This window comes from Scomber scombrus, chromosome 22 (genome assembly GCF_963691925.1).
Source record: "Scomber scombrus chromosome 22, fScoSco1.1, whole genome shotgun sequence".
In the NCBI taxonomy this organism is placed as follows: Eukaryota; Metazoa; Chordata; class Actinopteri; order Scombriformes; family Scombridae; genus Scomber; species Scomber scombrus.
Window position 1 is genome coordinate 21372621 of NC_084991.1, and position 26864 is coordinate 21399484.

At 37.9% G+C, this 26864-nt stretch overlaps 2 protein-coding genes across 2 annotated transcripts; one reads left to right on the forward strand and one right to left on the reverse strand.

Moving 5' to 3' along the window:
- Nucleotides 1-2469: 2469 nt before the first annotated feature.
- Nucleotides 2470-10096, reverse strand: slc35e3 (solute carrier family 35 member E3). The gene is made up of 8 exons (XM_062443808.1): nucleotides 9893-10096; nucleotides 7717-8180; nucleotides 7020-7130; nucleotides 6841-6900; nucleotides 6398-6496; nucleotides 6147-6229; nucleotides 5218-5302; nucleotides 2470-4688 (listed from the first exon to the last, which is right to left on the reverse strand). The coding sequence occupies exons 2-8, from the start codon at nucleotides 8116-8118 to the stop codon at nucleotides 4587-4589; spliced, it is 942 nt and encodes a 313-aa protein (XP_062299792.1). The 5' UTR covers nucleotides 8119-8180; nucleotides 9893-10096; the 3' UTR covers nucleotides 2470-4586.
- Nucleotides 10097-10826: 730 nt separating this feature from the next.
- Nucleotides 10827-25656, forward strand: nup107 (nucleoporin 107). Its single transcript, XM_062444117.1, has 27 exons — nucleotides 10827-10872; nucleotides 13157-13242; nucleotides 13392-13487; nucleotides 14576-14670; nucleotides 14806-14947; nucleotides 15051-15154; nucleotides 15368-15483; nucleotides 15803-15851; nucleotides 15990-16061; nucleotides 16468-16556; nucleotides 16725-16800; nucleotides 16904-17017; nucleotides 17771-17861; nucleotides 17989-18068; nucleotides 19130-19189; nucleotides 19454-19599; nucleotides 20807-20855; nucleotides 20985-21054; nucleotides 21322-21437; nucleotides 22204-22393; nucleotides 22480-22586; nucleotides 23145-23247; nucleotides 23365-23525; nucleotides 23710-23835; nucleotides 24289-24402; nucleotides 24565-24732; nucleotides 25482-25656. Exons 1-27 carry the CDS (start codon nucleotides 10865-10867, stop codon nucleotides 25587-25589), a joined length of 2736 nt encoding a protein of 911 aa, XP_062300101.1. The 5' UTR covers nucleotides 10827-10864; the 3' UTR covers nucleotides 25590-25656.
- The last annotated feature ends 1208 nt before the right edge of the window (nucleotides 25657-26864 follow it).

Below are 26864 nucleotides of genomic sequence, written 5' to 3' on the forward strand. Positions count from 1 at the left end.
TGATGCCTTACTGAAAATAATATATTTATTATGTTACATGTTGACGCACTTTTATTTAATAGTTTGATAATATAGCAGTGTTATTTAACTAGTGAATAAAGGTGTATTTTCGTGTATTAAAAAGAAAGTGTGTCATATCCGCAGGCAATGCTAGAGGCTACTACTCATGCTTTAACTACATCACTCATAATACTTATGTACTTTTACTGCAATACTTTAACTACATCACTCATCATACTGCAGTACTTTTACTGTAATACTTTAACTACATTACTCATAATACTGCAGTACTTTTACTGTAATACTTTAACTACATTACTCATAATACTGCAGTACTTTTACTGTAATACTTTAACTACATTACTCATAATACTGCAGTACTTTTACTGTAATACTTTAACTACATCACTCATAATACTGCAGTACTTTTACTGTAATACTTTAACTACATTACTCATAATACTGCAGTACTTTTACTGTAATAGGATTCTTTATAAAATGCAGTATTTTTACATTACTGTATGAGTACTTTTACTTCAGTAAAGGATCTGAGTATTTCTTCCACCACTTCTATGAAGCTGTTGTCAAGGAGATGGTTGCTATGTTGTACTGCCGCATGTTCACAGTAGTTACAGAGATAATATTATATGTGTGTGGGAGAGGTGGGAAGCACATTTATTCAAGAACTGTGCTTAAGGAAACATTTGAGGTACTTGTAGTTTATTTGATGCTACTTTATATTTTATACTTTATACTTGTAATGGAGTATTTTTTAGACACCAGTATTTCTAGTGTAATCTAAATCTGAATACTATGCAGTGCATTGCTAATATTAGTCTTAAAGTGTAATAAATATAATATATTAACTAATATAACATTAATAGAAGCCCTGTTTCTGCATTATGAATACTTTTGATACTTTTCTTTGGGTATATTTTCCTAATAATACCAATGTAGTTTTACTCAAATGACAATGCAGGACTTTGCCGTTTTTATGGAGTGTTTTTATTTTGTAATATTGCTATTTTTATATAAGTAAAGATCTGAATACTTCCTCCATCACTGACTATATGTACCAGTAGTAGTAGCACCATGTTGTTCAGTATTATAACAAAATTAGAGAATGTAACTTCACTAAACAGCTATGCTTCTACACTGATCTAATTTATTAAAGTGGTGAATTAAACCAAACTGTGCCGTGTAACTTAATTGAAATTAAAACATATGAGAGTAAATTCGAGCTTCAGTGGAAACTGAACAGATTCGTTGTGAGTTTCTTTTACCAACAGCGTTCAGATTTTCCTCCTCAGGAGACGACAAATATTTTTAAACCAACTCTGTTTCCACTCATTCATTCGTTGCAGATTCCTCCCTGTGTGTGTGTGTGTGTGAGAACAGAGCTGCTTTTGTAGCTTTTATTTACATAGCATGGATGATACACACACACACACACACACACACACACACACACACACACACACACACACACACACACACTTATACAGTTGTATTGAAAGCTCAGTCCGGAGCTACAGGAAAGCTTCACAGTAGAGCTGTTCACAGGGAAACTACATTATAGGAGTTGTTATAATAAATGAAAACATGTTCACATTCTGTCAGTTTTACTTTACAGTTGAACTCAAGAGCCTCTGAAAGTTTAAGACCTATCTCTAAACACCAAACACACTCTATAACATGACATATCTGCAGTGGTGAAAACTAACTAACTAATTTCAGGTATTGAGTATTTTCATTTTATGCCACTTTACACCTCTAATCCCCAACTTTTCAAGGGGGGAACATTTTACTTTTTACTCTTTCATACCATGCTACTACATTACTTTAAAAATGATGATTTAACATGTTCAGGGTGTTTTACTGCTTTACAGTAATTGTGTACTCCCTGATCTTTGTACCTGACCTTTGTCCTGTTGTCTTGCTGCCTTTTACTTAGACCTGTCACAATAATTATCAACTTATCGTACAATAACGTAATTATAACATCATCATGTCTATATATGGACTTATCGTATGATGCATGGACATGACCTTTGACCTCAGTATTGCCACACTTCAGATTAGCAGCTAAGAGGCTTTTCATGTCCTCCATTCCTCACTGTGCTCGTCCTGAGTGGAGAAGAATTAAAAGGTAAATAGCTCTGTCCCCAACCATAATGGCAGTCTGTGTTTTTACAGAAGTGTATGCTATTATATTATCATAACATCAGTGGTATAAAATCATCTTCAAATGACAATAATATCGTTTATCGCGATTATTTCTGAGACAATATATCGTCCAATGAAAGCATCGTGACAGTCCTTCTCTTCTGTCCTATGTAAGCTGATAACACTTTTCTACATTCATGCATGTCTGTATCCATGGAAACTCTCCATAAACCTTCAAAAAGCAAGAGAAACAGTACAATAACAATCTGTAAAATCACAAAATCAAAAGTCTTTATTCAGCAGAGTGAACATGTTGAACACGGTAAAAGTTAAAATAGAGAAAGCCTCGCTCTAAAGCTGTAGAACCTACTGAGCGCGCTCTGTTCGGACCTCCGTCCCGTCAAATGTGGCGAGGCTGGCGTAAAATGACTCACGGACAGTAAAATGACTTACTGGTTAAATGCACAACAACCCGCCTGAACGGTTACCATGACAACAGAGCAGACCACAAAGCTGAAATGTTTTGTTTTTTTTCCTTTCTCCAAACTAAAAATAATAAATCATAGACATCCCAGTCCACTGTGAGTGATGAGAGTCAATCAGTCATCAAATTCTGTCAAAAAATGTTACAAATAAAATAAAATAAAATAACACTGAATGAGATCAAAGGCAGCCTGAAAAACCAGAACCTTAAATACTGTAGATATTAAAAACAAGAAAAATTGGTTAAATCACTAACAAAAACAAAACAAAACAAAAGATAATAAACCCACATTTCTGCTGTTTGATTCATCAGGTAACTTCTCAGTTTAAAGGCTCATTCACACAATCATTTAAAACTCAAACTAGGCAGCAAAGTTTGGTTCTTGAACTCAGAGCAAACTAATTTTTTAGCTTTGAATTCAATTATTATTATTATTATTTTTTTTTAAAGATGAATCAAACGCAGAGTGGGAGAAACAAAAATGAAAGGCAGCTTATTTTCTAATTTAGGCTCAGTAGTGTGTATTAATACACAGCTTGAAAACAGTAGGAACCTAATAGATAGGTTCAGATTTGAGTGTGTACATTAAACTCACTATAATAATAAAAACAAAGGATTTAAATACAAGTTATGTTGGTTTTTTTTTGCCAAATGGCAAATGTGTAATATAATAAACAGCCTATTATTATTTCAATTGTTCCTTTCTGATCTTTGTTTTTGTGTTTATCGCATTCATTTATAGATTTTTATAATCTACGTTAGCTCCCTGGTGTTTTTATTCCTTTTGTGTGTTATATATATATATATATATATATATTGTATAATTTAGTTGTTTATTGTGCTGTGTGTACGAGAAGCTGCTCCACAAACAAACTGGGATTAATGATGTTGTGGACGTTTTGATTGTTGCAGCCAAGCAGTTTTTAAAAATTTGGTAATAACATTCATTCCACTGCCTTCTGATTTCACTTTAAAACAAAAAACCCAAACATGTTAATTCATTGACATTGACGTGGTTTACTGGACAGATTAGAGTCCAGAAAGAGCAGGTAAAGGTTTTGAAACACACAGATTTGAGCTAAAGCTGCTTCAACAAATCCTAGATTCCTATCCACTTCTTCTAGCTTAGTCTGCTAATCAAATGTCTAAGGACACATGGAAGAAGATGTATTTCTGTTTAAACATTTTTTTTTTGGAGTGGGTCTGAGCTGCCATTCTTTTCTGCTGGACGGACAGAACTAGCAGGAAATATTATTATTATTATTATTATTATTATTTCACTAAAGTCATTACTATTATAATATAGTGTTTTTATGGCACTGTCTGCCTATTACAGCAAATGAGGTTTTGATGCCTCTCTCAATGGTGCTTTAACTAAATAAGACAGGTGCGAACTCCCATCATAGTCCTTTAACGCTGCTCACTCGGTGATGACATAGTCCTCCAGTCTCCCTCTGATTGGTTATTAGGAAACCTCGTTTACCGGATGCGTCAAGCTGTCATCCAGTCCATCAACAGCTCGGGAAATGTGTGAAGAAATGACACTGACTTTGACTTCCTGCATGCATTTGTTTAAAAGCTGTTTGAAAAATAAAAAGTGCATATTGTCTGATGTTTCATGGAGTTAACACAGCTTCTCATTTTCCCTTCAAAACGTCTTAAAAAGTCGAGCTGCAAGATTTGATGAGCTTCAGTTTCCCTAAAAAACATTAACCTCACTGTTGAAGAGCAAAGGACCAAGCAGAAGAGCGTGAAGAGCAGAGGATGTCTCGATGTGTCGTACCCATTTAATCCCCCTCAGGAAATCATGATGAAAGTCGTCACTCTCCTAAAAAAATACTTATAATAAAATAAAAAATATTTATATAAAGAGGTCTCTGCAGCTGGTCACACAGTCTGTGGGCCGTCCATACAGTTGATTGACAGGTGAGTCAGCCTATGGTCTCTGAGCAAGGCGGCTCTTTCCCTCCTCCTGTTCGGCCAGCTTGATGTGAGTGTAAGACAGGATACCCGCCAGAGTACAAAGGATCCCCAAAGCCTGAGAATCAGACAGGAAGACGAGTAGAAGAACGAGGGATTAGAGAAAATAATTACAGGGTTGTAACTGGAGGGTTTAAAGCAGGAGGGTCATTCATGGGCCACATGCAACCTCATTTGATCTGATGTGGGAAGGGTTATTAAAAAGATGGAAGGGAGGAAAGAGGGAAGGAAGAAAAAAAAAGGAGGAGAAGGAAGAGAAAGAAAATAACGAAGGAAAGGAGGAAGGGAGGAAGGGAGGAAGGAAGGAAAAGAAGACAGGAAGGAAAGATGGAAGGAAGGAAGAGAAGGAAGGAAAATAAGGAAGGAAGGAAGTAAGGAAGGAAGGAAGGAAGGAAGGAAGGAAAGGAAGGAAGGAAGGAAGGAAGGAAAAGAAGACAGGAAGGAAGGAAGGAAGGAAGGAAAAGAAGACAGGAAGGAAAGAAAAAAAGAGAGGCCGGATTGGCCCCCTCGGTGAGCCGGTTCTGGCCCACGGGCCGCATGTTTGACCCCCCTGGTTTAAATCATTGGAGCAGCAGATGAAGACTCACCTGGTTGAGAGACAACGGGTCCTGGAAGATCAGATATCCTCCAATCAGAGTGATGCAGAATTTAAAGTGACCGAACATGTTGTAGCTGTGGACTCGAGTCAAGAGAACAACGTGAAGAGAAGAACAGAGCAAAAACTAGTTTGGACTTTTATACAAAATAAATAAATCTAGTACCTTAAATAAATAAAAATAATAAATAATAAATAAAACCTCCTCAAAAAGGCCAAAGACCACCTCATAAAAAAAACAGAAAATCCTTTAAATACCCCAGAAATCTCTTCATGAATACTTCTCATGCAGTTCTGAAATCCCTTCAAGAAGACTAGAAAGGTCTTCAAAAAGCCCTCAAACCTCCCCAAGAAAACCAATTTACCCCTTAAGAAGACTGTAATCTTACAAAAGAACCCTTTAAACTCCTTAAATCCCTGCGAAACCTTTTCAGAAGCATCTGAAAAGCATTCAGATCATCTCAAGAAGAACAGAAGCCTCCTCAAGGAGTCCTGAAACTCCTGAAACTCCTGAAACTCTTTCTACAAACGTAAAAAAATCACCGCAATAATCCCTCAATCCTCCAAGAAAACCAAAGACCACCTAAAGATGACAAGAACCCCTAAAAGAAGCCATCAAATGCCTTAAATCCCCTGTAAACCTCTTTAAGGAGATGAGAGACATCATCACAAGGTTCTTATAATCAGTTTTAAAAAGACCAAAAACACCTCTCTTCACAAAGGGTGGTCTTCTCAAGAAGACCCTGAAATCCCTTAAATTGGACCAACCACAAAAAGTCCATCAATGCTCTAAAGAAGCCCTGACACCCTGGACACCCTGAACACCCTGAACCCCCTGAACCCTTTAATCACCCCTGAACCACCCTTTCAGACCACTTGAGGTCTCTTTGCACCCCTGCCCCCTTGTATATTTGAGGATACGTGACAGCAGAAGTGTTTCCGATGATCCAGTAGATGGACAGGTTGACCAGGAACGCCACCAAGCCTGAGAACAGAACCGTCACCTAGGAGACGACAGGACAAAACACTGTTACCGCGGCAACAGGACGAACACAGACAGCTTAATGACAGATCTTCTTTAATGCTATAATGCCGGATCTCTGTATAAGAAAGCCTTGTGTATTTTGTGTATTTTGTGTATGTGTGTGTGTGTGTGTGATGTTGAAACTGACCAGAGCAGCCACAGACCAGGGTCCAAATATTCCTCCGTCTCCAGTCAGCGGCTCAAACATCGGAACAACACAGAGCAGGAAGCCTGACGACAGCGGAGCCTGACATGACATTCACTGCGTTAACATTACTGTCATTACATCACATTACATATTAATATCACACACAACCATCACAGTTACAGTCTTAATATTAGATAATATAAGTATATAAATATGTATATAAATAAGATGCTTTTGCCTTGATATGTTCATGGCACGTTAAAACCAAACAATCCTGATACAGCAAAAGAGAAACCTGTTGTTGCATTTTAAAAACATCATATACTTCTACTTTTAATCCATGGTAAAGGCAGGGCTCTATCACATTCCCTCTATCAGGACATATTCAGTACTAAATGACCTTTTTACCGTTACAGTCACACTATTCATAGTCAAAGTCATACCTGATAGTACAGAAGCTGCATGGAGTTGACCTGGAGCTCATGTTGTTTAGCTCCCACCCACTGAGGAAGAAACAGAGACATATAGATTTATTTTAATCCTGCCGAATTCACAGAAAACATTTCTATCTTTGTTATCTCTCGATATATAGTTTTATTTTTCAGCGCTTTGATTTACTCACCACTTGGTACAGTGACGTCACCAGGACACCCAGCGATGCGAACGTCGTCCCCAGCATGTTGAACCGCACGTCATAGTACGAGTTCAGTATCACTCCTAATGTTATGGGCACCTGGAAATACAGACAGGTGGAAGTTTAGGACAATAAATAATAGATTACACAGGAACTAGACAATAATAAAAAACAAATGAACACCTGAATAAACCTCCAAATCTTCTACAAACCCACCCAGAAACCACAAGAACACTACAATTGTTCTCAAGAAGATTATTTTCATTATCAATCAATTTGATGTTATACTTTCTCAATTAACTATTTCATTGTTTCGTCTATAAAATGTCAGAAAACAGGTGTGGTTTCATTTCTTAAAGCTCAAAGAGACATCTTTAAATGTCTAATTTTGTCTGATCAAGAGTCCAAAACCAAAAGTATTTAGTTTACTGTCGTGTATGATACAGAAAAGAAAAACAACCATAACTCGATTTTCAAGGTAGTTAGATTAATTTTCTTCTTGTTGTCGTCTCTACATTTTCCATTGGCCAACACAAAAAAAGTTCACTATATTTTTTTAACTTTGTGACTTCATTGCAGAGCTCTGAAACCTCCTAAAGAAGCACCGAAACCTAAAATGTCAATGTAACCAGATTACTCCAGTACATTTAAACCCTACGGTGGAGACGACTGACGCTTTCCTCACCAGAGTTAGTTTAATCTTGGTGGAGAAGGTCTTCTTGTAGTAGGTGGTCTGGATGAGGATGATGACGGGCGTGGTCATGGCTTTAGCCAGCTGGTACGTTCCTATCGAGTTGTTCTGCAGGGAAAGGTTGGTGAAGGCCACGAACCCACAGAAGCTCAGAGCCAACCACACGATCCGGCGAACAGGAAGGCTTTTCGGAGCAAAAATGTCCATTTTTTGGCAGGCCCAGAGCCCCAGCCACGTCACCACAAAGTGAACGAGGGTCAGGGTCATGTTGGGGAAGCCGTAGTGGACGTAGATCCATTTGTTGATGAAGACGATGCAGATGGAAGACAGCAGGTTGACCAGCAGGCCGACGACGATGCGCCTGTTGGCTGATAGATTGAACAGTCTGTCGGCCATGACTCCTGAATGTTTATTAGCTTATATTTTACAGTTTAACCTCGAAGACTCGACTGTTCAAACTGCAAAAAGAGAGAAAGTGAGTGTTAAAGATCCTCGTTAGAGAAAGACATGATAAATCTTACATTATGTTACATTTACTGTAACTCAATGTATTGCAAAATATGAATTTACTGTGGTCATAAAGAACAACTTTGCTTACCTACAGTATTTACTGCTAAATTTATGTGTTTTTAAATCTGTATTTTATTTGCCTGTTTGCTTGTTGTTGTTTCAATTTGTTAAATTTTTCCTTTTGTGCATTTTTCATCTTGTGGAGCACAGTGTTGCTGTTTTTCTTCTATTTTTTCTTCTATTGATTATTAACTTATTCTTATACTTTATTAGTGTATTAATCTTTGGTTTTATGTGATGCAGTTTGAATTATTTCCACTGTATGATTTTTGCTTTATAAATACAAATACATTATTTTGTTCTTTTAGTCCCAGATAGCTGTTTATGAAAACTTTTTGAGCCCTTTATACATACTTTTTTTAAATGTTGAACTATAAGAAAGCATATAATCCAAAACTAAAAATAACATGTGAACCATCACTGCTATTGGTTACTGGTATATAAATAAAATTAACACATTAACATTTTGCTTTGGTCATTCCAGGCTACCAGTATGATGAAATGCAGTTTTCAATGTTTATTGTGCAACTGATAAGATTTTTTTATCTTCCAAATTGTGAGAAGAGTTTTAAAAGGTTCTTGAAATTCCTTCAGAACAATAAGTGCTCAAAGTTTAGTCCAGTGTTTCCCATCCTAGGGGTGGGGCCCCTCCAAAGGGTCAGCAGATAAATGTGAGGGGTGGTGAGAGAAAAAACTAAGTTCTGATAAACAAGTCTGTTTTCAGTTTTTGGCCTTTTTCTCTAATCTTTGATTTTTGGTAGAAAATTGGATCCATGTGAGAATTTATTGAAATGAAAGCATGTGAGAAGTTTAGAGGGAAAAATCACTATTTGGTGGAACTGTTAACAACATAGACATCTGAAATGTGAGCCCGACTACACACTGCTTTTTGGTTTCATCTTTAACAATGTGTTGTATTTATAAAGCTTGTTATATTATCCACTGTGTCAAATCTGCATCTGAAAAGTAACTAAAGCTGTCAAATAAATTTAGTGGAGTAGAAAGTACAAAATTTCCCTCTGAGATGTAGTGGAAGTAGAAAGTGGAAATACTCAAGTAAAGTACACATTTGACTTAAATACAGTACTTGAGTTAATGTGGACTACATAATTACTGTCCACCACTGTACTCAGGTAATTACCTTGGAAGTTAACGTCCTTTAATTACTTTCACCTATTGTTCAGTAATAATACAGGTACAGGTTAGTCTATTTAATTACCAATAACATAAAATAGATGCAGGTTAAACTCTAAATGACAGCATGAATGGTGTGTGTTGCACTGAACAGTAGTTTCAAGAAAGTCTTTTAAGCAGAACGAGAATAAAGGCTTCATTCATTGCAACACTGGACCTTTCTGTCTCTCTGTCCAGGGGTCAAAATCAACTTTTTTGTCCACTGCTCAAATGGATAATGAATGTTCAAATTTTTACCAATCACTCAATTAGATTAACATAGTTTTTGGGGGCTAGTGAGTGAAATAATCTACCAGCCACTTGTAGGTTTGACCAGCATTTAACTGGTGCCTGGGGCTACATTTGAGCCCTCTCTCTATCTGCCTCCCTCTCTCTCTCATTCTGCCACGCAACAAGAAAAGTTTACCTGTGGTCTCCATCTTTCCATCTGTCCCCCAACTTCTCCCTCCTGTGTCAGTCTCTGTCTGTCAGGCTCCAGGTTAAAAAAAACCTCCAGAAAGACTACCGGGCCGTGCGCGTGTCTCTACCCGGCTCTCGGAGCTCCAAACCCGGCCTCTGCAGTGAGGAATCCCCGGTGCCGTCCTGGAGGATTTTTCTTCACTCGGCTCTCTCTTTCTGGATAAAAACTGTCCTGTGTGTTCCTGTTTCCTCTGTGTTCAACTCCGATTTAAGTGTGTGTTGGAGGCAACAGCGGCTGCTAGTGGACTGGAAGACAGATGACTCATTACAGACAAATCTTTAAAGGATAAGCTCACAGTTTTAAAACAGCAGTCAGGCGTCTATATGGACAGTGAAAAAGTTTTTTCCTCTCTGTAATCATTCCTCCTGTTCATACTGACTATTAAAAGATCTCCTTCAAATGTGCTTTCAATGTAAAGTGATGAACAGGGTTGGGAAAGTTACTTTCCAAATGTAATAGGTTATAGATTAGTAGTTACTCTATTTAAAATGTAATAAGTAATGTAACTATTTCAATTACTTAATCAAAGTAATGTTACTTATCAGCCCAATGTGTAGGGCTGGGTATCGTTTAAAAAGTTATGATACCAGTACTAATCCAAGTGCCCTTAAAGTAACACCGAGAGCCAACAGAGTACTTCATTTGATCTCTGATTGTCTGGCAGGTGTCTACTAACACATTATTTCTTCACCTCAAACATAAGTAACTGTAATTTAACTACACATTTTTTCTCAGTAGCTGTAACAGATTACACGTACATTTATTTTCTAATTAAATGAATATATAAAACATACATTCCACCAGCTGCCCACGGGGAGGCGCTATCACCCTTTAACGCTGTTTAACAACTACCATCATTTATCCAAACGAAGAAGAAGCTGTTAAACCTCGTGAAGCGGGAACAGACAGCCCGTTGCCATGGAGTGGTAAATATAAGATTATTAATACTATAACTTTAATAACCTTTTACACCTCTACATGCTCCGTCTTGTGTGTGAACTGTGCTTCTGCTCGGTAGCTTGTAATGTAGTTGACTAGCCCGCATCAGCTTACTTTAATGGGTTAGCTTTGGTGGCTAATACTGCTAACGCTGCCGGTGTTACTGTTAGACTGGTGACCGTGTTAACTGGTGACTGTCACGTAGCTGTTCTCCTTAAAAAATGACTTTATAGTTTACAAATTTTAAAGTCATAGTATCTTACCATTCATGTAAGTTCAATTGTGTTCAGAAGACTTATTAACCTCTCGTTAGGTATCTTGTAATATGAGAAAGTCACCAGATAACACGGTCACCAGTTAAACAGTAACACCGTCCGTTCATCATTGCAGCTGCTAACAGGCTAAATACTGATTTATTTATATATGTAGAGGTGATTATAACCTCAATAACAGCCAGTAATTAGAAGTAGATATACTAATTACTGGCTGGCCCATGAATAGTAACTTTTAAGAGCTTTTAGCTGTCATAACTGCTTCATATTATAAAGCTGTCACTGTTTATTTTGATTTATTTAAGCAGAATATTTCAATATAGGTCAAAACCGAGCTGAGAATATGTTACTCATACACAGGATCACAATATAAATGAATGAATAAATGGTTTTTTTAAATGTCTAGGCATTTACAAAACTCAATAACAAACAGAATAGTTGTGTAAAAAGTACTATGAGTATTATGAGTGATGTAGTATGCAGTATTACAGTAAAAGTACTGCAGTATTATGAGTGATGTAGTATGCAGTATTACAGTAAAAGTACTGCAGTATTATGAGTGATGTAGTATGCAGTATTACAGTAAAAGTACTGCAGTATTATGAGTGATGTAGTATGCAGTATTACAGTAAAAGTACTGCAGTATTATGAGCGATGTAGTATGCAGTATTACAGTAAAAGTACTGCAGTATTATAGTGATGTAGTATGCAGTATTACAGTAAAAGTACTGCAGTATTATGAGCGATGTAGTATGCAGCATTACAGTAAAAGTACTGCGGTATTATGAGCGATGTAGTATGCAGTATTACAGTAAAAGTACTGCAGTATTATAGTGATGTAGTATGCAGTATTACAGTAAAAGTACTGCAGTATTATGAGTGATGTAGTATGCAGTATTACAGTAAAAGTACTGCAGTATTATGAGTGATGTAGTATGCAGTATTACAGTAAAAGTACTGCAGTATTATGAGTGATGTAGTATGCAGTATTACAGTAAAAGTACTGCAGTATTATGAGTGATGTAGTATGCAGTATTACAGTAAAAGTACTGCAGTATTATGAGCGATGTAGTATGCAGTATTACAGTAAAAGTACTGCAGTATTATAGTGATGTAGTATGCAGTATTACAGTAAAAGTACTGCAGTATTATAGTGATGTAGTATGCAGTATTACAGTAAAAGTACTGCAGTATTATGAGTGATGTAGTATGCAGTATTACAGTAAAAGTAGTGGTTTGGTCCTCTGACTGATATATTATTATTATGACATCATTAGATTATTAATAGTGAAGCATCAGTGTTAGAGCAGCATGTTACTGTTGTAGCTGCTGGAGGTGGAGCTAGTTTACACTACTTTATATACAGTTAGCTAGTTTAGTCCAGTGGTTCCCAACCTAGGGGTGGGGCCCCTCCAAAGGGCCACAAACACAAAACCAAATCTACATATGATGCATCCACTAGTGTCAAACACAGTATTTTGGATCCAGTTCATAAACCAACTTTTACTGCTTTATTTATTTGTGTCTTCTTTATTTTTTCCCCCTTTTGGTTTATCACTATTTCTAAGGGGAGATGAAGGACATATAATTCTTATTAACTTTATTTATACACGTGTATTTGAATTTAATGACTGAAATAAACTAAACTAAATAATCCGGATCTTTGGGAACATTGAATAACTTAAACCATCGTAAACCTTGTTTACTTTTTCTTAAATTAGATATTTCATGATTTAAATGTTAGATTTGTCAAATTTTGAATGTATTTTAGTTTGTGTGAGGACAAATTAAACACTGATGCAGACCAAAAAAAAGGCTTCCTTTGGTATTCTTCCAAAACTCAGGTATTGGCATTATTTATTTAAATAAAATCAAATTATACTGAGCCTTAGGCAGAAGTTACTCAAGCAGCTTCACAAAAACTAAATTCAGTCTAAACTTGAAGACTCATTAATGCTTGTTGTTATTTACATACTCATACGTTCGTTTTGTTTTCCAGGGGTCAGAGTGATCTGCTGTCTCCGGTGGTTCGAGATGACGATGTGACGATCGCTGCCCGCAGGAGGAGGAAGAGCGCCGTTGCCTGTATCCTTCAGCTGCACGATTTGGTGAAAAAGTCATATTGTGATTATTGTAGAAAATATTACGATTAGGAGTGTGGGTGTCCCTTACCCATTTGCATAAAGTCAGAAGTGTCAGTGTTGTTGTTGTTGTTTCCTGACTGTCGCTCTCAGTCCCGTCCCTCGGCAGCGGCAGCCCCGCCGTCTCCACGGTAACGCCAGCTCGCCCCATGATGAGGAACACTCCCGCCTCACTGTTCAGACAGGCTGGTACGAGACACACACACACACACACACATACACACACACAATCACTGATTTCCGTTACGGTTACTCAGAAAAAAATTGTCATTAAATTACAGTTACTGATGAAAATGTAGATGATTACAAAGGAGGTTACATCTGAAGTCAGACCTTTAAGATTTTACTCAGGAGGGTTTTTTCCTCATTTTTTAATATTTAACATGTTACTGAATACATATATTGCTGTTTTTAATTCTTTGAAATCAATATTTTTCTTAATATTTAGTAAATAAATCATGACGTGGGCTTATTTGGAGCACATATGAGGCTTAAATGGAGTCACAGTACCAATTAAACCCACTTTATTCATCAAATATCTTTATTTTATATTCCAAAATCTATATGAACTAATGAATACATTTTCAAATGAGAGATAAATGTTGCTTTATAAGAAATGATCTCCATTATAAATAATGTCAGTATCCATGAAAAACAGCTGGATGAAGATTTTAGTGCTTAATGGGAACATTTACCCTAACAGCTGATCTTAGATCTTAAGAAGGAAGGAAGGAAGGAAGGAAGGAAGGAAGGGCAGATGAAGGGAGGAAGGAAGGAAGGAAGGGCAGATGGAGGGAGGGAAGGAAGGGAGGGAGGAAGGAAGGTCGGAAGGAAGGACAGAAGGAAGGACAGAAGGAAGGAGGGAAAGACAGAAGGAAGGAAGGAAAGAAGGACGGAAGGAAGGAGGGAAAGAAGGATGTAAGGAAAGAGGGAAGGACAGAAAGAAGGAAGGAGGGAAAGAAGGACCGAAGGAAGAACAGAATGAAGGAAGGACAGAAGGAAGGAAGGACAGAAGGAAGGAAGGAAGGACAGATGGAGGGAACATTTACTCTAACAGCTGAAAACATTGGTTAGAAAAATTAGAAAAGTCATCAAATGTAATAAGTTACATTACTTTGATGAAGTCATTGAAATAGTTACATTACTTATTACATATTAAATAGAGTAACTAGTAACCTATTACATTTTAAATAGAGTAACTAGTAACCTATTACATTTCCAAAGTAACCTTCCCAACGCTGTTTATTACTCATCTAATGTCTCTAATATCATCCCAGTTACTCCCAGGGTTCCAGATGTTTCCTCCATTATGGCTACAGGAGGTCGAACGCCTCGATATACGCACACACCCAGAAACGCCGGCGGCAGTCTGGTGAGACACAAACACATCTTTTCTTCTCTCATCTTAAACTTAAACTTCTCTTCTCTTGTTTTACTCCTCGACTGTGGATGAGTTTCATTCACAAAAAAAAAAATAATGTTCTTCTAAATGATTGTGTGTGTGTAGAATTTGGACGACAGTGATTGGACGATGACATCCAACATGTACACCTCTCCCATTATGCCGATGGATAACACGAGCTTCTTCGGGGACGACATCGCCAACCTGAGCTCGGCGCTGCTGAAGGAGGACGACCCGGGAGACGCTGGTGAGTAAAACAAACGCACCCGACTCTGTTAGTTTACACAGCTCCTCGTGATGCTGCAGTCTTTGATTTTTATATATCTATTCATTTTTTTCTTCTTCTTCAGCGGCCGCCAGTCTTTTCCCAGAGTTCCTCGGTTCCTTTCTGAAACACTCGTCCTCTGCGGTGTTCGAGCTGCTGGAGGATTATCAGACGCTCTGCCAGGAGAAGGTAGACGCTCGTTTTATGTTATGTCTGATCTTTGTGAGGACCAGTCTGAGTCTTTGTGCTAACCTCAAGCTAATCTGCTGCTAGCTGTAGCTTCATCAGTAATAAGTGTATTTCCCCAAAATGTTGAGCAGTTCTTTTTAAGCAGGGTTACTCACATTATGTCCATCTCATATTTCATATTTCATATCTCATATCTCATGTTTCATGTTTCAGGTGAACATGCTGCAGCACGTCGTCCTCAGAGCCGGTCAGAACAGTAAGACAGCAGGAGTCTGCTGGCTGCTGCAGCAGGAAAACTGCTCCTGGAGACTCATCACCTCCCTCTACAGGTACCTGTCTCCATCAGGGTCTGACTGACTGACTGACTTATTTATTCACTTGCTTACTGACTTACTCGCTGACTTAATTACTTACTTGCGTACTTACTAATTGTCTTAGTGACTTTCTCACTGACTTATTTATTTACTGACTTACTGACTTAATTACTTACTTACGTACTTACTTACTGTCTTAGTTACTTTCTTACTGACTGACTTATTTACTGACTTACTGACTTAGTGACCTACTTATTGACTGACTGATTTACTCACTGTTTTAATTACTGACTGACTGACTGATCTCTGATTGACGACCTGTTTGTCTCCACAGGGATCGGGTCCAATTGGCGATGGAAGATGACATCATGACAGACATAGCTGTGAGTAAAAGTTGATGAAAGCCGAGTCTCCTGGATGTTATAAAAACTCATTTTAATTTATTGATTTTAATTCTGTGTGTGTGTGTGTGTGTGTGTGTGTGTGTGTGTGTGTGTGTGTGTGTGTGTGTGTGTGTGTAGATTCCCAGTGAGAGTGAGAAGATCGTGGTGGAGCAGCTTTTTCAGCGGGACGCTATAATTCGACAGAGTCAGGTAATTTATTCTATTCTGTTCTATTTTATTTAATGTCTATCTTTCTAATCGGATAATCATTGAAATTATTTCTTTCAGCAAAAGTGCCAAATATTTACTGGTTGTCAGACATGATCGTGAACTGAGTATTTCTGGGTTTTTGACTCTTTGACTCTTTCTAGTCAAAAAGATTCATCGACTAAACAAGAAACTGATTTATCAATAATGAAAATAATCAATTTTTGCAGCATCAAATGTTCAAACACTGTTAATAAATCTTCTTCCAACTGAAAGTTAGAAGCAGTCAGATAATAAACCTTACAAATAGAAACAACAGTGAGAACAGAATAAATCAGGACTCTTCTGGAGTTTTTGGTTGTTTTTTTCGTTGTCAGTTTGCCCACTTCCTGTTTCTTCTGTGTTGCAGCTGGTTGTTGATTGGCTGGAGAGCATCGCCAGGGACCAAGTCGGAGTGTTTTCTGACAACATTGAATACTACGCCAAAAACGTCTGCTGGTGAGTTCATGTGTCTGTTTGTTAGTCTGGAGATCAGCACATCTGTCTCTTTTATCTATTTTTTTTCACATTTTAACCTCTTTTAAATTTGACTAAACCACATGGACAGAAAAAACCCTCATTGACTCGTATATATTTCAAGCTGAATTTTGTGTGTGTGTCTCTCAGGGAGAACACCCTTCATGCGCTGAAGCTGAGGAGGAAGAGCAGCGCTGGCTTCTCTGTCCCTCTGGTCACTGAGCTGGTGAGGCCCGTTACCAAGGCAACAAACACATCCTCATCCCTGAGTGTTTCAAAATACAAAGATAATAATATAAATGTGTGTGTGTGTGTGTGTGTGTGTTCAGGACCCAGACGCTCCTCTCCGGCAGCAGCGCCCCCTGGCTGACCTGGACAGAGAGGACGACGCCCGACTGCTGAAGAATCTGTTCACACTGATCAGGGCGGGGATGACCGAGGAGGTAAAGTGATAGATTTGGGTTCATATTTAAAGGGCCAGTACACCCAAATTAAGAGAAGTTTAAACTGTTATTTGATGAGCTTCAGACATGAAGGGGCTGGAAACGTCTAAAATAAAACACTGAATTTGGGTTATTTGGGATAAAGCTGGGAAGAACTGATAAAATTGTGGTAATGATGCCAATAAATAAAAGTAATTGTAGGTGTTATTGTCATTCTCTGACTAGTATCACAGTGAAAAACATGTTAAAATGTGTTGTGAATATCCGTCATACGCCACAGGATGACTGTCAGAGCAGCAATAGAAAACATTTTGTCACTTTTAAATAAAACTCTTAAGAAATGCCGATTCATTCAAAACCCTTAAAACTGTCCGAGACGACGACTGTAAGTGAAATTTGAGTTTTGTGGAGAAAGGAAGCAAGTTGTCCAAAAACTAAATGTCTCAAATGAAAGAAATGTTAGATTTGACTCAAAAATTAACAACTTGACACAAAACTCAACACACTCTTTAACCTGCAAAGATGTGAGATACAACTTTAACTGATTTAAGAGAGATGAAAGCAAACAGAATCAATGCATCATGTCGATTGTTTGTCATTGAAAAGCCATATTTAAGTTCAGTATTTACGTGTGTGTGTGTGTGTGTGTGTGTGTGTGTGTGTGTGTGTGTGTGTGTGTGTGTGTGTGTGTGTGTGTGTGTGTGTGTGTGTGTGTGTGTGTGTGTGTGTGTGTGTGTGTGTGTGTGTGTTTAGGCTCAGAGGCTGTGTAAACGCTGCGGTCAGGCCTGGAGAGCAGCGACTCTGGAAGGCTGGAAACTCTACCACGATCCCAACATGACCTCAGGTAACCTTTGACCCCAATGAGACTAAGTCTGATGTCAGTCCAACCGTCAAATTTTTAAATCGTGAGTTTATTGCAAGCTTTAAAAATAATCAATATTTTATTTATTGTCCCTCTTTATTCTGTGCAGTCAGCAGAGAGTTGCAGCCGGTTGAAGGAAATCCTCAAAGGGGAATCTGGAAGGCCTGCTGCTGGAGGATGGCTGAGGAGGTACAACACCTACCAGTCAATTATGTTTTAGTCTCCATGTGGTTTAATCACATTTAAAGGGGTTAAAATATAAAAAATAAACGTATGAATAACTTGCACACATTCTTTTTTTGTGGACCCAGCATCAAATTTCTGCTTTTAATCCATTTTGAGATAATATATTAGAGGATTATGGCAAAAATGTCTAAGTGGTGTAACCATAAAAACTTTGTACCAAATAATTCAACTTGCTTTAAAAACAGTAAATTGTCAATAAAACACCATATCAACTAGTTTGGCATGATCTTACATTATAACTTTTATATTAAATAAAGGTAATGGAATACAATTGTTCTAAATATTACATTTTAATCTGGGGAATCATTTTTCTTTCTTTCCCTCTCTTCTTCATCCGTTAATCTTTCTTTCTTCCTCTCCTCCTACTTCTTGTTCTTTCTCTTCTTCCTCCTTCCTTTCTTTCTTTCTTTCCTTCTTCTTTTCTTTCTTTCTTGCTCCTCTTTCTCCTTTATCTTTCTCTTTCCTTCCTCCTTTCTTTCTTTCTTTCTTTCTTTCTTTCTTTCTTTCTTTCTACCTCTGTTCATTCTTTTTGTTCTTTCTTGTTCCTCTCTTCTTACTAATGTATCTTCATTTCTATCTTTCTCTTCTTCCTCCTTCCTCTTTCTAGGTGATTAAAATATGTAATATGTATCATTCTTTTGTGGTTACACCATTTGACATTTTCAGGAGCATTCAGTCTTACTTTTGGTTAAAAATTGTGCAAATGTCATTTCAAATGATATAAAACCAACAAAAATACTAAATGTACATTTTAACAAACCTGATGCTGCTTTTAAAACTATTTTTAAGATATTTTTGGATTTCTCATCTTGCCAACACTTACTTATCACTGACCCTTTTATGTAAAATATAAGCTAATGGAAAATCGCATGGTCAGACTACCATCAGTAAAAGCTTCCTTTATTCAACAGGCGCTACACTAAGACATCTTTTTTTTTTTTTTGTGAGAAGAGAAAACCAGAAAGGAATAAAACGTTTAAATGTTAACCTGCTGTGTGTTTCAGGAGCAGTTAAACAGATACGAGAGAGCGATCTACGCCAGCCTGAGTGGAAACCTCAAACCGGTAATATGATACATTTATATTAATGTACATTTCTGTTTGTTTCCTGGATGTCAGCAGAGTCACAGAGGAGAATCTGAATCTGACTTATTGAGTCGTCCGGTTTGACTCCATTAAACTAATATTGTGTGTGTGTGTGTGTGTGTGTGTGTGTGTGTGTGTGTGTGTGTGTGTGTGTGTGTGTGTGTGTGTGTGTGTGTGTGTGTGTGTGTGTGTCTGTGTGTGTGTGTGTGTGTGTGTGTGTGTGTGTGTGTGTGTGTGTTTCAGCTGCTGGCAGTGTGTGAGTCTTGGGAGGACTGTGTGTGGGCGTACTTCAGAGTGACGGTGGACTCGCTGGTTGAAAAGGATCTGATGTCGTCGGGGATGGCCCACCAGGAAGTGGAGACACTACCAAGAGAATACCTGGAGGCCAAGTACGACACACACACACACAGACACACACACACACACACACACACACACACACACACACACACACACACACACACACACACACAGACGAAATATACAGCACCAATTTAACATAAGATATGATATTCCTTTATTAGACCCACAATGGGGAAATTTGCATTATTACAGCATCAAAGTGGACAAAGATATATAATAAAATATTGGTATTGAGTGATAATATACTAGAAATTATACTATTCTACTGCATAGAAAGAAAGAAAATATGTAAGTATATTGCACAGTTTAAATGATAATAAAATAATAATATTTAAAAATACAATTTAAATGTTAAAGTAAATTTCCACCATTGTAGTTTTGTTGCTAGATGAAAGTGCAGCAAAGAGGAAAAGATGGATGAAAGGAAGTAAGGGAGCAAGGACAGAAAGATGGAAGGAAGAAAGGGAGCAAGGACAGAAAGAAGGAAGGAAGAAAGGGAGCAAGGACAGAAAGATGGAAGGAAGAAAGGGAGCAAGGACAGAAAGAAGGAAGGAAGAAAGGGAGCAAGGACAGAAAGAAGGAAGGAAGAAAGGGAGCAAGGACAGAAAGATGGAAGGAAGAAAGGGAGCAAGGACAGAAAGATGGAAGGAAGAAAGGGAGCAAGGACAGATGGAAGGAAGGAAGAAAGGGAGCAAGGACAGATGGAAGGAAGGAAGAAAGGGAGCAAGGACAGAAAGAAGGAAGGAAGAAAGGGAGCAAGGACAGAAAGATGGAAGGAAGAAAGGGAGCAAGGACAGAAAGATGGAAGGAAGAAAGGGAGCAAGGACAGATGGAAGGAAGGAAGAAAGGGAGCAAGGACAGATGGAAGGAAGGAAGGAAGAAAGGGAGCAAGGACAGATGGAAGGAAGGAAAGAAGGAAGGAAGGAAGGAAGGACAGATGGAAGGACGGAAAAGAAGACAGGAAGGAAAGTGGGCCGGATTGGACCCCTCTGTCATTCAGGATGCTTTCAAATGAATTAACTCATTAAATAATGCTGTTAACTTTTGGCTTACAAACCAGTGTCATATATTCATCAGCGTGTAAGGCCACTAAAAAACCTGTAGGCCGACTTCTGTTCCACATAAAGAATTGATAAAGGAATCAATAATGGCATCGGTATCAATACAGTCTTATCAATAACCATCCCATAGTTAAAGTATCTGTTATGATTGTTTTACTTTGTGTCTCCTCAGCTGGACGATGGAAAAGGTGTTTGAGGAACTTCAAGCTTCAGAGTCAAAGGTGAGAAACTAACTTCAATATCGGTGACTTCTGGACGTCGACTGAACACATTAAACCCATCTTCTTTCTTTGTGTGTGTGTGTGTGTGTATGTGTGTGTGTGTGTGTGTGTGTGTGTGTGTGTGTGCAGAGGGTGTTGGAGGAGACGAAAGAGCATTACCACATCATCCAGAAGTTTGTCATCCTGGGAGACCTGGACGGTAAGATCCCCCCCTACATGCACTGTGCATTCCTCCATCATATGCACACATGATCTCTAGAAGGGAAAATGTTTATTTTACTCAACATTCATGTTAAAAAAAATTGTATTAGTTTGCATGCATGTCTGCTTATGATAAATATGCAATAGTCTGCATACAGTTAGTATAAATTACCCAAAATTTCCAGTTAATTCCCATGGAAAGTTTCCATAAATTTACCTGAAATGGAAATTGAACACTAAGCCTCACCCTCTTTATTTCTCTCAGGTCTGCTGGAGGAGTTTTCTGATTGGCTAGCGGCCTCCAAGCCCCTTCCCTCCCACCTGCTGCGTTTCATGAGTCACCTCCTTCTGTTTTTCCGCTCTCTGGGTTTGGCTCTGAAGGTAAATTAGTTCTTTGATTTGTCCGTAATATTTCTGTTTTTTATTTCGTTGTTCTTATTGCTTGTTTACTTATTTATTTATTCTTTATTGTTTTTATTGATGCTGTTTCTATTTTTTGCTACCGACTTTGCTGCTGTAGCACTGTCAATTTCCCCATTGTGGAACTAATGAAAGATTATCTTATTGTAACTTATCGTAACTTATCTTATTGTAACTTATCGTAACTTATCTTATTGTAACTTATCTTATCGTAACTTATCTTATTGTAACTTATATTATCGTAACTTATCTTATCGTAACTTATTTTATCGTAACTTATCTTATCGTAACTTATATTATCGTAAATTATCTTATCGTAACATATCTTATCGTAACTTCATTTATTGTAACTTGTCTTAACTTATCGTGTCTTAACTTATCGTAACTTATCTCAACTTATCATAACTTAACTTATTGTAACTTATCTTATCGTAACTTAACTTATCGTAACTTAACTTATCGTTACTTAACTTCTGGTAACTTAACTTATCTTGTCTTAACTTATCATAGCTTATCTTATCGTAACTTAACTTAACTTACAGCGTTTGTATTAAAACAACAGACTGTAATAATCAAAGTGGTTGCAGACTATAAATGAGCAAACAAACAGAGATTCTATATTGTGAGTTAGTGACGATATCAGAAGTTAGCTTTGTGTTTATTCAGTCAGATTTAGGAACAGTTCACGTTGACGTGCGCTCTCCTGTTCCTCTCTCGTCCTTTTAAGGAGGAAGTGTGTGTGGACGTGCTGAAGGCGTACGTCTCCCTCCTGATTCGGGATCAGCAGACTGACCTCGTGGCGAGCTACGTCAGCCAGCTCCCGGCCGAGCTCGCCACCGCTCAGTACGCCACATTCTTAGAGACCGTCAACCAGCCGGAGCTCCGCCCACGATGCCTGCAGCTCGCCACCGACGCCGGTGAGACGGGGAACAAGCACAGGGAGGCGAGTAAAGCAACACACATTATCACTGAGAATACTGAATGTTTTATTGTGTTGGTGCAGGTCTGGATGTCGCTGCGATAACGAAGCTGGTGGTGGAGACGGTGAGGGAGAGAGACGACACCGAGTTTACACATCACAGCCAGACGCTGGAGACGGGAACTACAAAGGTACAAACCAAACAGCATCCATTGTATCCACAAAAACAAAAGTAGCCTTTTTTCTGCAAATTTTACAATAGAAACACCTGTAACTAGGGCTGCAAATATCATTTATTTTCAATTAGTAAATATGGTAATTTATGTAGGGCTTAGGGCTGGGTATAGCTTAAAACAGGGGTGTCAAACATACGGCCTGTGGGCCAGAACCGGCCCGCCAAGGGGTCCAATCCGGCCCACTGGATAACTTTACAAAGTATGAAGATTACAGAAAAATAATTACAATTTTTCACCACAAATGTCTTTTACTCTGAAATTTGATGACTTTTCCTAAAGTGGTCCAAAATGCACAAATTAAAAAAATATATTATATATTATAAATTATTGTACTTTTGTATAGGTGCTACAAACTTTTGGCTTTTTGTAAAATTAATAGTTTATAGCATTAATAAGATTTGTACACATCAAAGATATATTTTTAGACTTAATTAACTTTAATTGATTAAAAAATTACATTAAAATGATAAAAATGTGACCATTCTGACGTATTGTGACGCTTTGCTCTGATAGGACGACCAAAGGAAGATTGATATCATCGACTGGCTGCTGTTTGACCCGGCCCATCGAGCTGAGGCCCTGAAACAGTCCAACGCCATCATGAGGAAGTTCCTGGGTACTTCCTTTATTTTTTTTATTACTCATTCATCATGACTTTCTCCATCATCTTGTCGCTGTGACTCTATTTCCCACCATGATGCATGTTGCTAATGTCTTTCCTTTACCTTCTCAGCTCTGCAGAAACACGACGCAGCCAAAGCGGTGTTCTCTAAAGTCCCTGAGGACTCGATGAAGGAGATTTACTGCCAGTGGGCCGGAGTCGGACAGACCGCGCCCCCACCGGCCGAGGACGAGAACTCCATCAGAGAACACCTGTGTATCAGAGCGTACCTGGTCTGTATTAATGTTAGAAATAATATCACAACTGTTACCATAGTTATCATGATATCGATGTAATAAGTATGTTAAATGTAAAAATAATCATTTTATTGCTTTAGCAGCACTGGTGTTAAAATACTCACTATGGATCAATAAGGTTCATGTATTTTAATGTGTCTTTTGTCAATGTGTCTCACAGGAAGCCCATGAGGCGTTCACTGACTGGTTCAGCCACAGTAGCTCTGCTCCCCAGAAGCCAGCGCCGGCCCCCGAGGCCAAATTCACAGAGAGGGTAGCCAATGAAATGAGGGAAAAGGAGTACCAGGTACACACACACACACACACACACACACACACACACACACACACACACACACCGATGAACACTCTTGGTGCCAGATCCTTTACTTAAAAAGGCCAAATCATGCTTTTTGGGATTTCTATGTTGGATGTTGATCTTAAACATGGTCAAAGTTGCAAAACTTGAGATGAATGTATGTAAACAAAACGGGGGTCTTAAAGAGACAGTAGCTAAAACGGCCTGTTTCAGACAGAGGCTGAACTGACCGGCTGCATAAAGGACCAGTAGAAGATAAATAAGGAGTTTTTAAACTTGAGATCATGCAAAGATATTGTAGTAGCGCTCCAGAATATAAATATAGAGCTGGAAATGTAAAGAATACATCCTCTTTTTAAGTAAGAATGTAGAAATACTTGTTGCTTTTGATTGTCTGGTTTGTCATATGTAATTTTGTGTGTGTATGTGTGTGTGTGTTAGACCTCCCTGTCGTCCTGGTCGTGCCGTCTGGACGTTCTCACTGAAGACGTGAAAGAGAGAATATACAACGTGCTGCTGTTCGTAGACGGAGGATGGATGGTCGACAACAGACAGGTAAGCTTTTTTTTAACTTTCTGTTGGACATATTTTAATTTATAGATTATTAATACAGTTATACAGATACATTAAATAGAGTTTTTCATCTAAATGACTCATAGATGTTATTAATTGATTGTTTTATTGGCTTATTAATCGATTAACTTGTTGTGTTCTCAGGACACAGAGCCGGATTCAGAGCGCAGCCACCAGATGGCGGCGTTGCGCTCTCTGTGTCTGCCTCGCCTCAGCTTCCTGCTGCTCAGCGTGCTGCAGAACTCCTCCAGACACCAGGAGGCGCTGCGGCTCGCCGACATCATCTCGTCTGACCAGCACCGCCTCTACCAGGTCACTTTTTATACAGAAAGCACAACATTACTGGCTTCATCCAGGCGTCAAAGCACAGGCTGTTTAGAAGATATCGTATTATCAGGCGACTTTAGTGTCACATTAACAAGAGTAGATTATATAAATGTTCATAAATATAGCACTATAATAGCAAAAAAGCACCTGTGAGGCATGCCAAACATACTATCAAATGTTAATACTATGTTAAAATGTGCTAAAACGACCCTATTATTTATTATACATCATGGTTAATAATATGTTTTACAGTCACTGTCCATCTCTGGTTCTCTGTTGCAGTCATCAAGCATCTAATCTTAACTAAAGCTGATAAGATTGATCAGGAAATAGACATAAACATGATTGGCAATCATTTTGCTAACTGATTAATCTTTTCAATGATTTTTCAAGCAAAAATTGTAGAAAAATGCCAAATATTTTTCTTGTTCCAGCATCTCAAATTGTCTATTTTATTTTATATACATGTATTATCTTTTAGTTTTTGACAGCTAGTCGAACAAAACAAGACATTTTAAGACATCACCTCGAGCTCTGGGAAGCTGCAACCCCCCTTTTTTTGTTTCTCACTATAATAATTAATCCAAAAAAAGAGAGAGACCTCCTACAACAGATTTTCACTTTCATCTTTCATTGAAGTCCAAACTATTACTTTTAGTACTTTGATAAATGTGAGCACTGTTCTTTGAGGTCCTGTTTTTTGACGGTCTGTTTGTTTCTCTCCACACATCCAGGTTTTCTCTAAAGAGGAGCTCAGAAGGTTCCTTCAGAAGTTGAGGGAGTCGTCGCTCGCTCTGTTGGACCGAGGACTCGACCCGCTGGGCTACGAGTTACAGCCATGAACTCACAAAGGAGTTTTTGGAGATTGTGTTAATTTTGTGTTTATGTTTTTGCTAAATAAAAGCCTATGTTTCCTGTAATGGTTCAGTGTGAACTTTATTTCAAGTCATTCATCATATTTGGGTTTTTTTTATGTCTTAACAAAGCCCAGCTGAAGCAGATACATCTCATCATTTAGAGGCTCACAACCTATTAAATTGTAAAGATTATGCAATTGTTTGTACAAGGATGTAAATGAGCACTCACCCCATATACTATAAAATAAATGATCAGAACACACTACTACACAGCCACCAGAGAAAATGTTGAGAAAAGGTCATCGGTATTAAAATAAAGAAGCAACAAACTCTAAAGCAGACAGATTGGCTCTCTTTTATTCACTATATGAGTAAAATATTTTGTACCTCTAAATATGACTTTTCTTACATTAACATCTTTATTTGTTAATAATCTCAGATCCAATCCTCACAGGGTCAAAGACGACCTATTCATTATTCTGGTTATCCTAGTCATTATTTTGAGATAGTTTCTCATTGTTTTGAGTTACTGACCCTGTAAGGCCCACTGTTTACAATTTTTTTTAAAAAAAGGTCTGCAAATGTTTTTTTTTCTCAAGACCATTATTTACATAGTTAATGGTCCTATTGTTTGTCCTCACAATGCTATTGGATAGGAGAAGTGTTTATAGGTCCGGTCATCTGGCCATGAACTCACTCTACCTGTAAACTTCCCGTTGAGCTCATTTCCTTTTTTTGCATGACTGGATTTGTCAATATTCAAGTAAGTCAAATTCCTGAAATATTTTTTTTGGTGTTCATTACAATGTCTAGAACATGTATATACTTAGTTATTTTGAAAAACATTCATCAAATTTGACTTAGAGCTTGTTATGTCTATGTTGTAATTCTACAACATTGGGCCAGAGTGGTAGTCAAAATAGCCTGTGCTCCTTACACATTACATAGGGACACTGCACTTCTCACACGTTCACAAATTGAAAAAAAATTGTAGTAGAAAAGTGTTAGATTATTCATTGTAACTAAGTTCTAAATGTGCTTTTTGTTAAATGTTTACTTAGTTTAGCTTAGACCATAATTAAACACATGACTAAATTGTATGTGGTATTTGAAATTCCCTGTATCTTTGTAATTTTTTAACTTCTAAATGATCCTGAGCTATTTTTCTGTGTGTTTACCCAAGTAGCAGTTTGTAGAATTAGGAGATAGAAAAACAGGCTCTGAATGTTCTGGATTTTTTGTGGGGGGAAGCCTGTTGCA

Bases quoted from the DNA above. Each gene is read 5' to 3' on its own strand.
- slc35e3 (XM_062443808.1), bottom strand. From the start codon at position 8,118: ATGGCCGACAGACTGTTCAATCTATCAGCCAACAGGCGCATCGTCGTC. The intron at 7,131-7,716 runs GTGAGGAAAGCG...CTGTATTTCCAG, and splicing joins CCAAGATTAAACTAACTCTG to GTGCCCATAACATTAGGAGT. The intron at 4,689-5,217 runs GTGAGTCTTCAT...TCTGATTCTCAG, and splicing joins ACCCGTTGTCTCTCAACCAG to GCTTTGGGGATCCTTTGTAC.
- nup107 (XM_062444117.1), top strand. The intron at 19,600-20,806 runs GTACGACACACA...GTGTCTCCTCAG, and splicing joins AGAGAATACCTGGAGGCCAA to CTGGACGATGGAAAAGGTGT. The intron at 23,248-23,364 runs GTACTTCCTTTA...TTACCTTCTCAG, and splicing joins CATCATGAGGAAGTTCCTGG to CTCTGCAGAAACACGACGCA.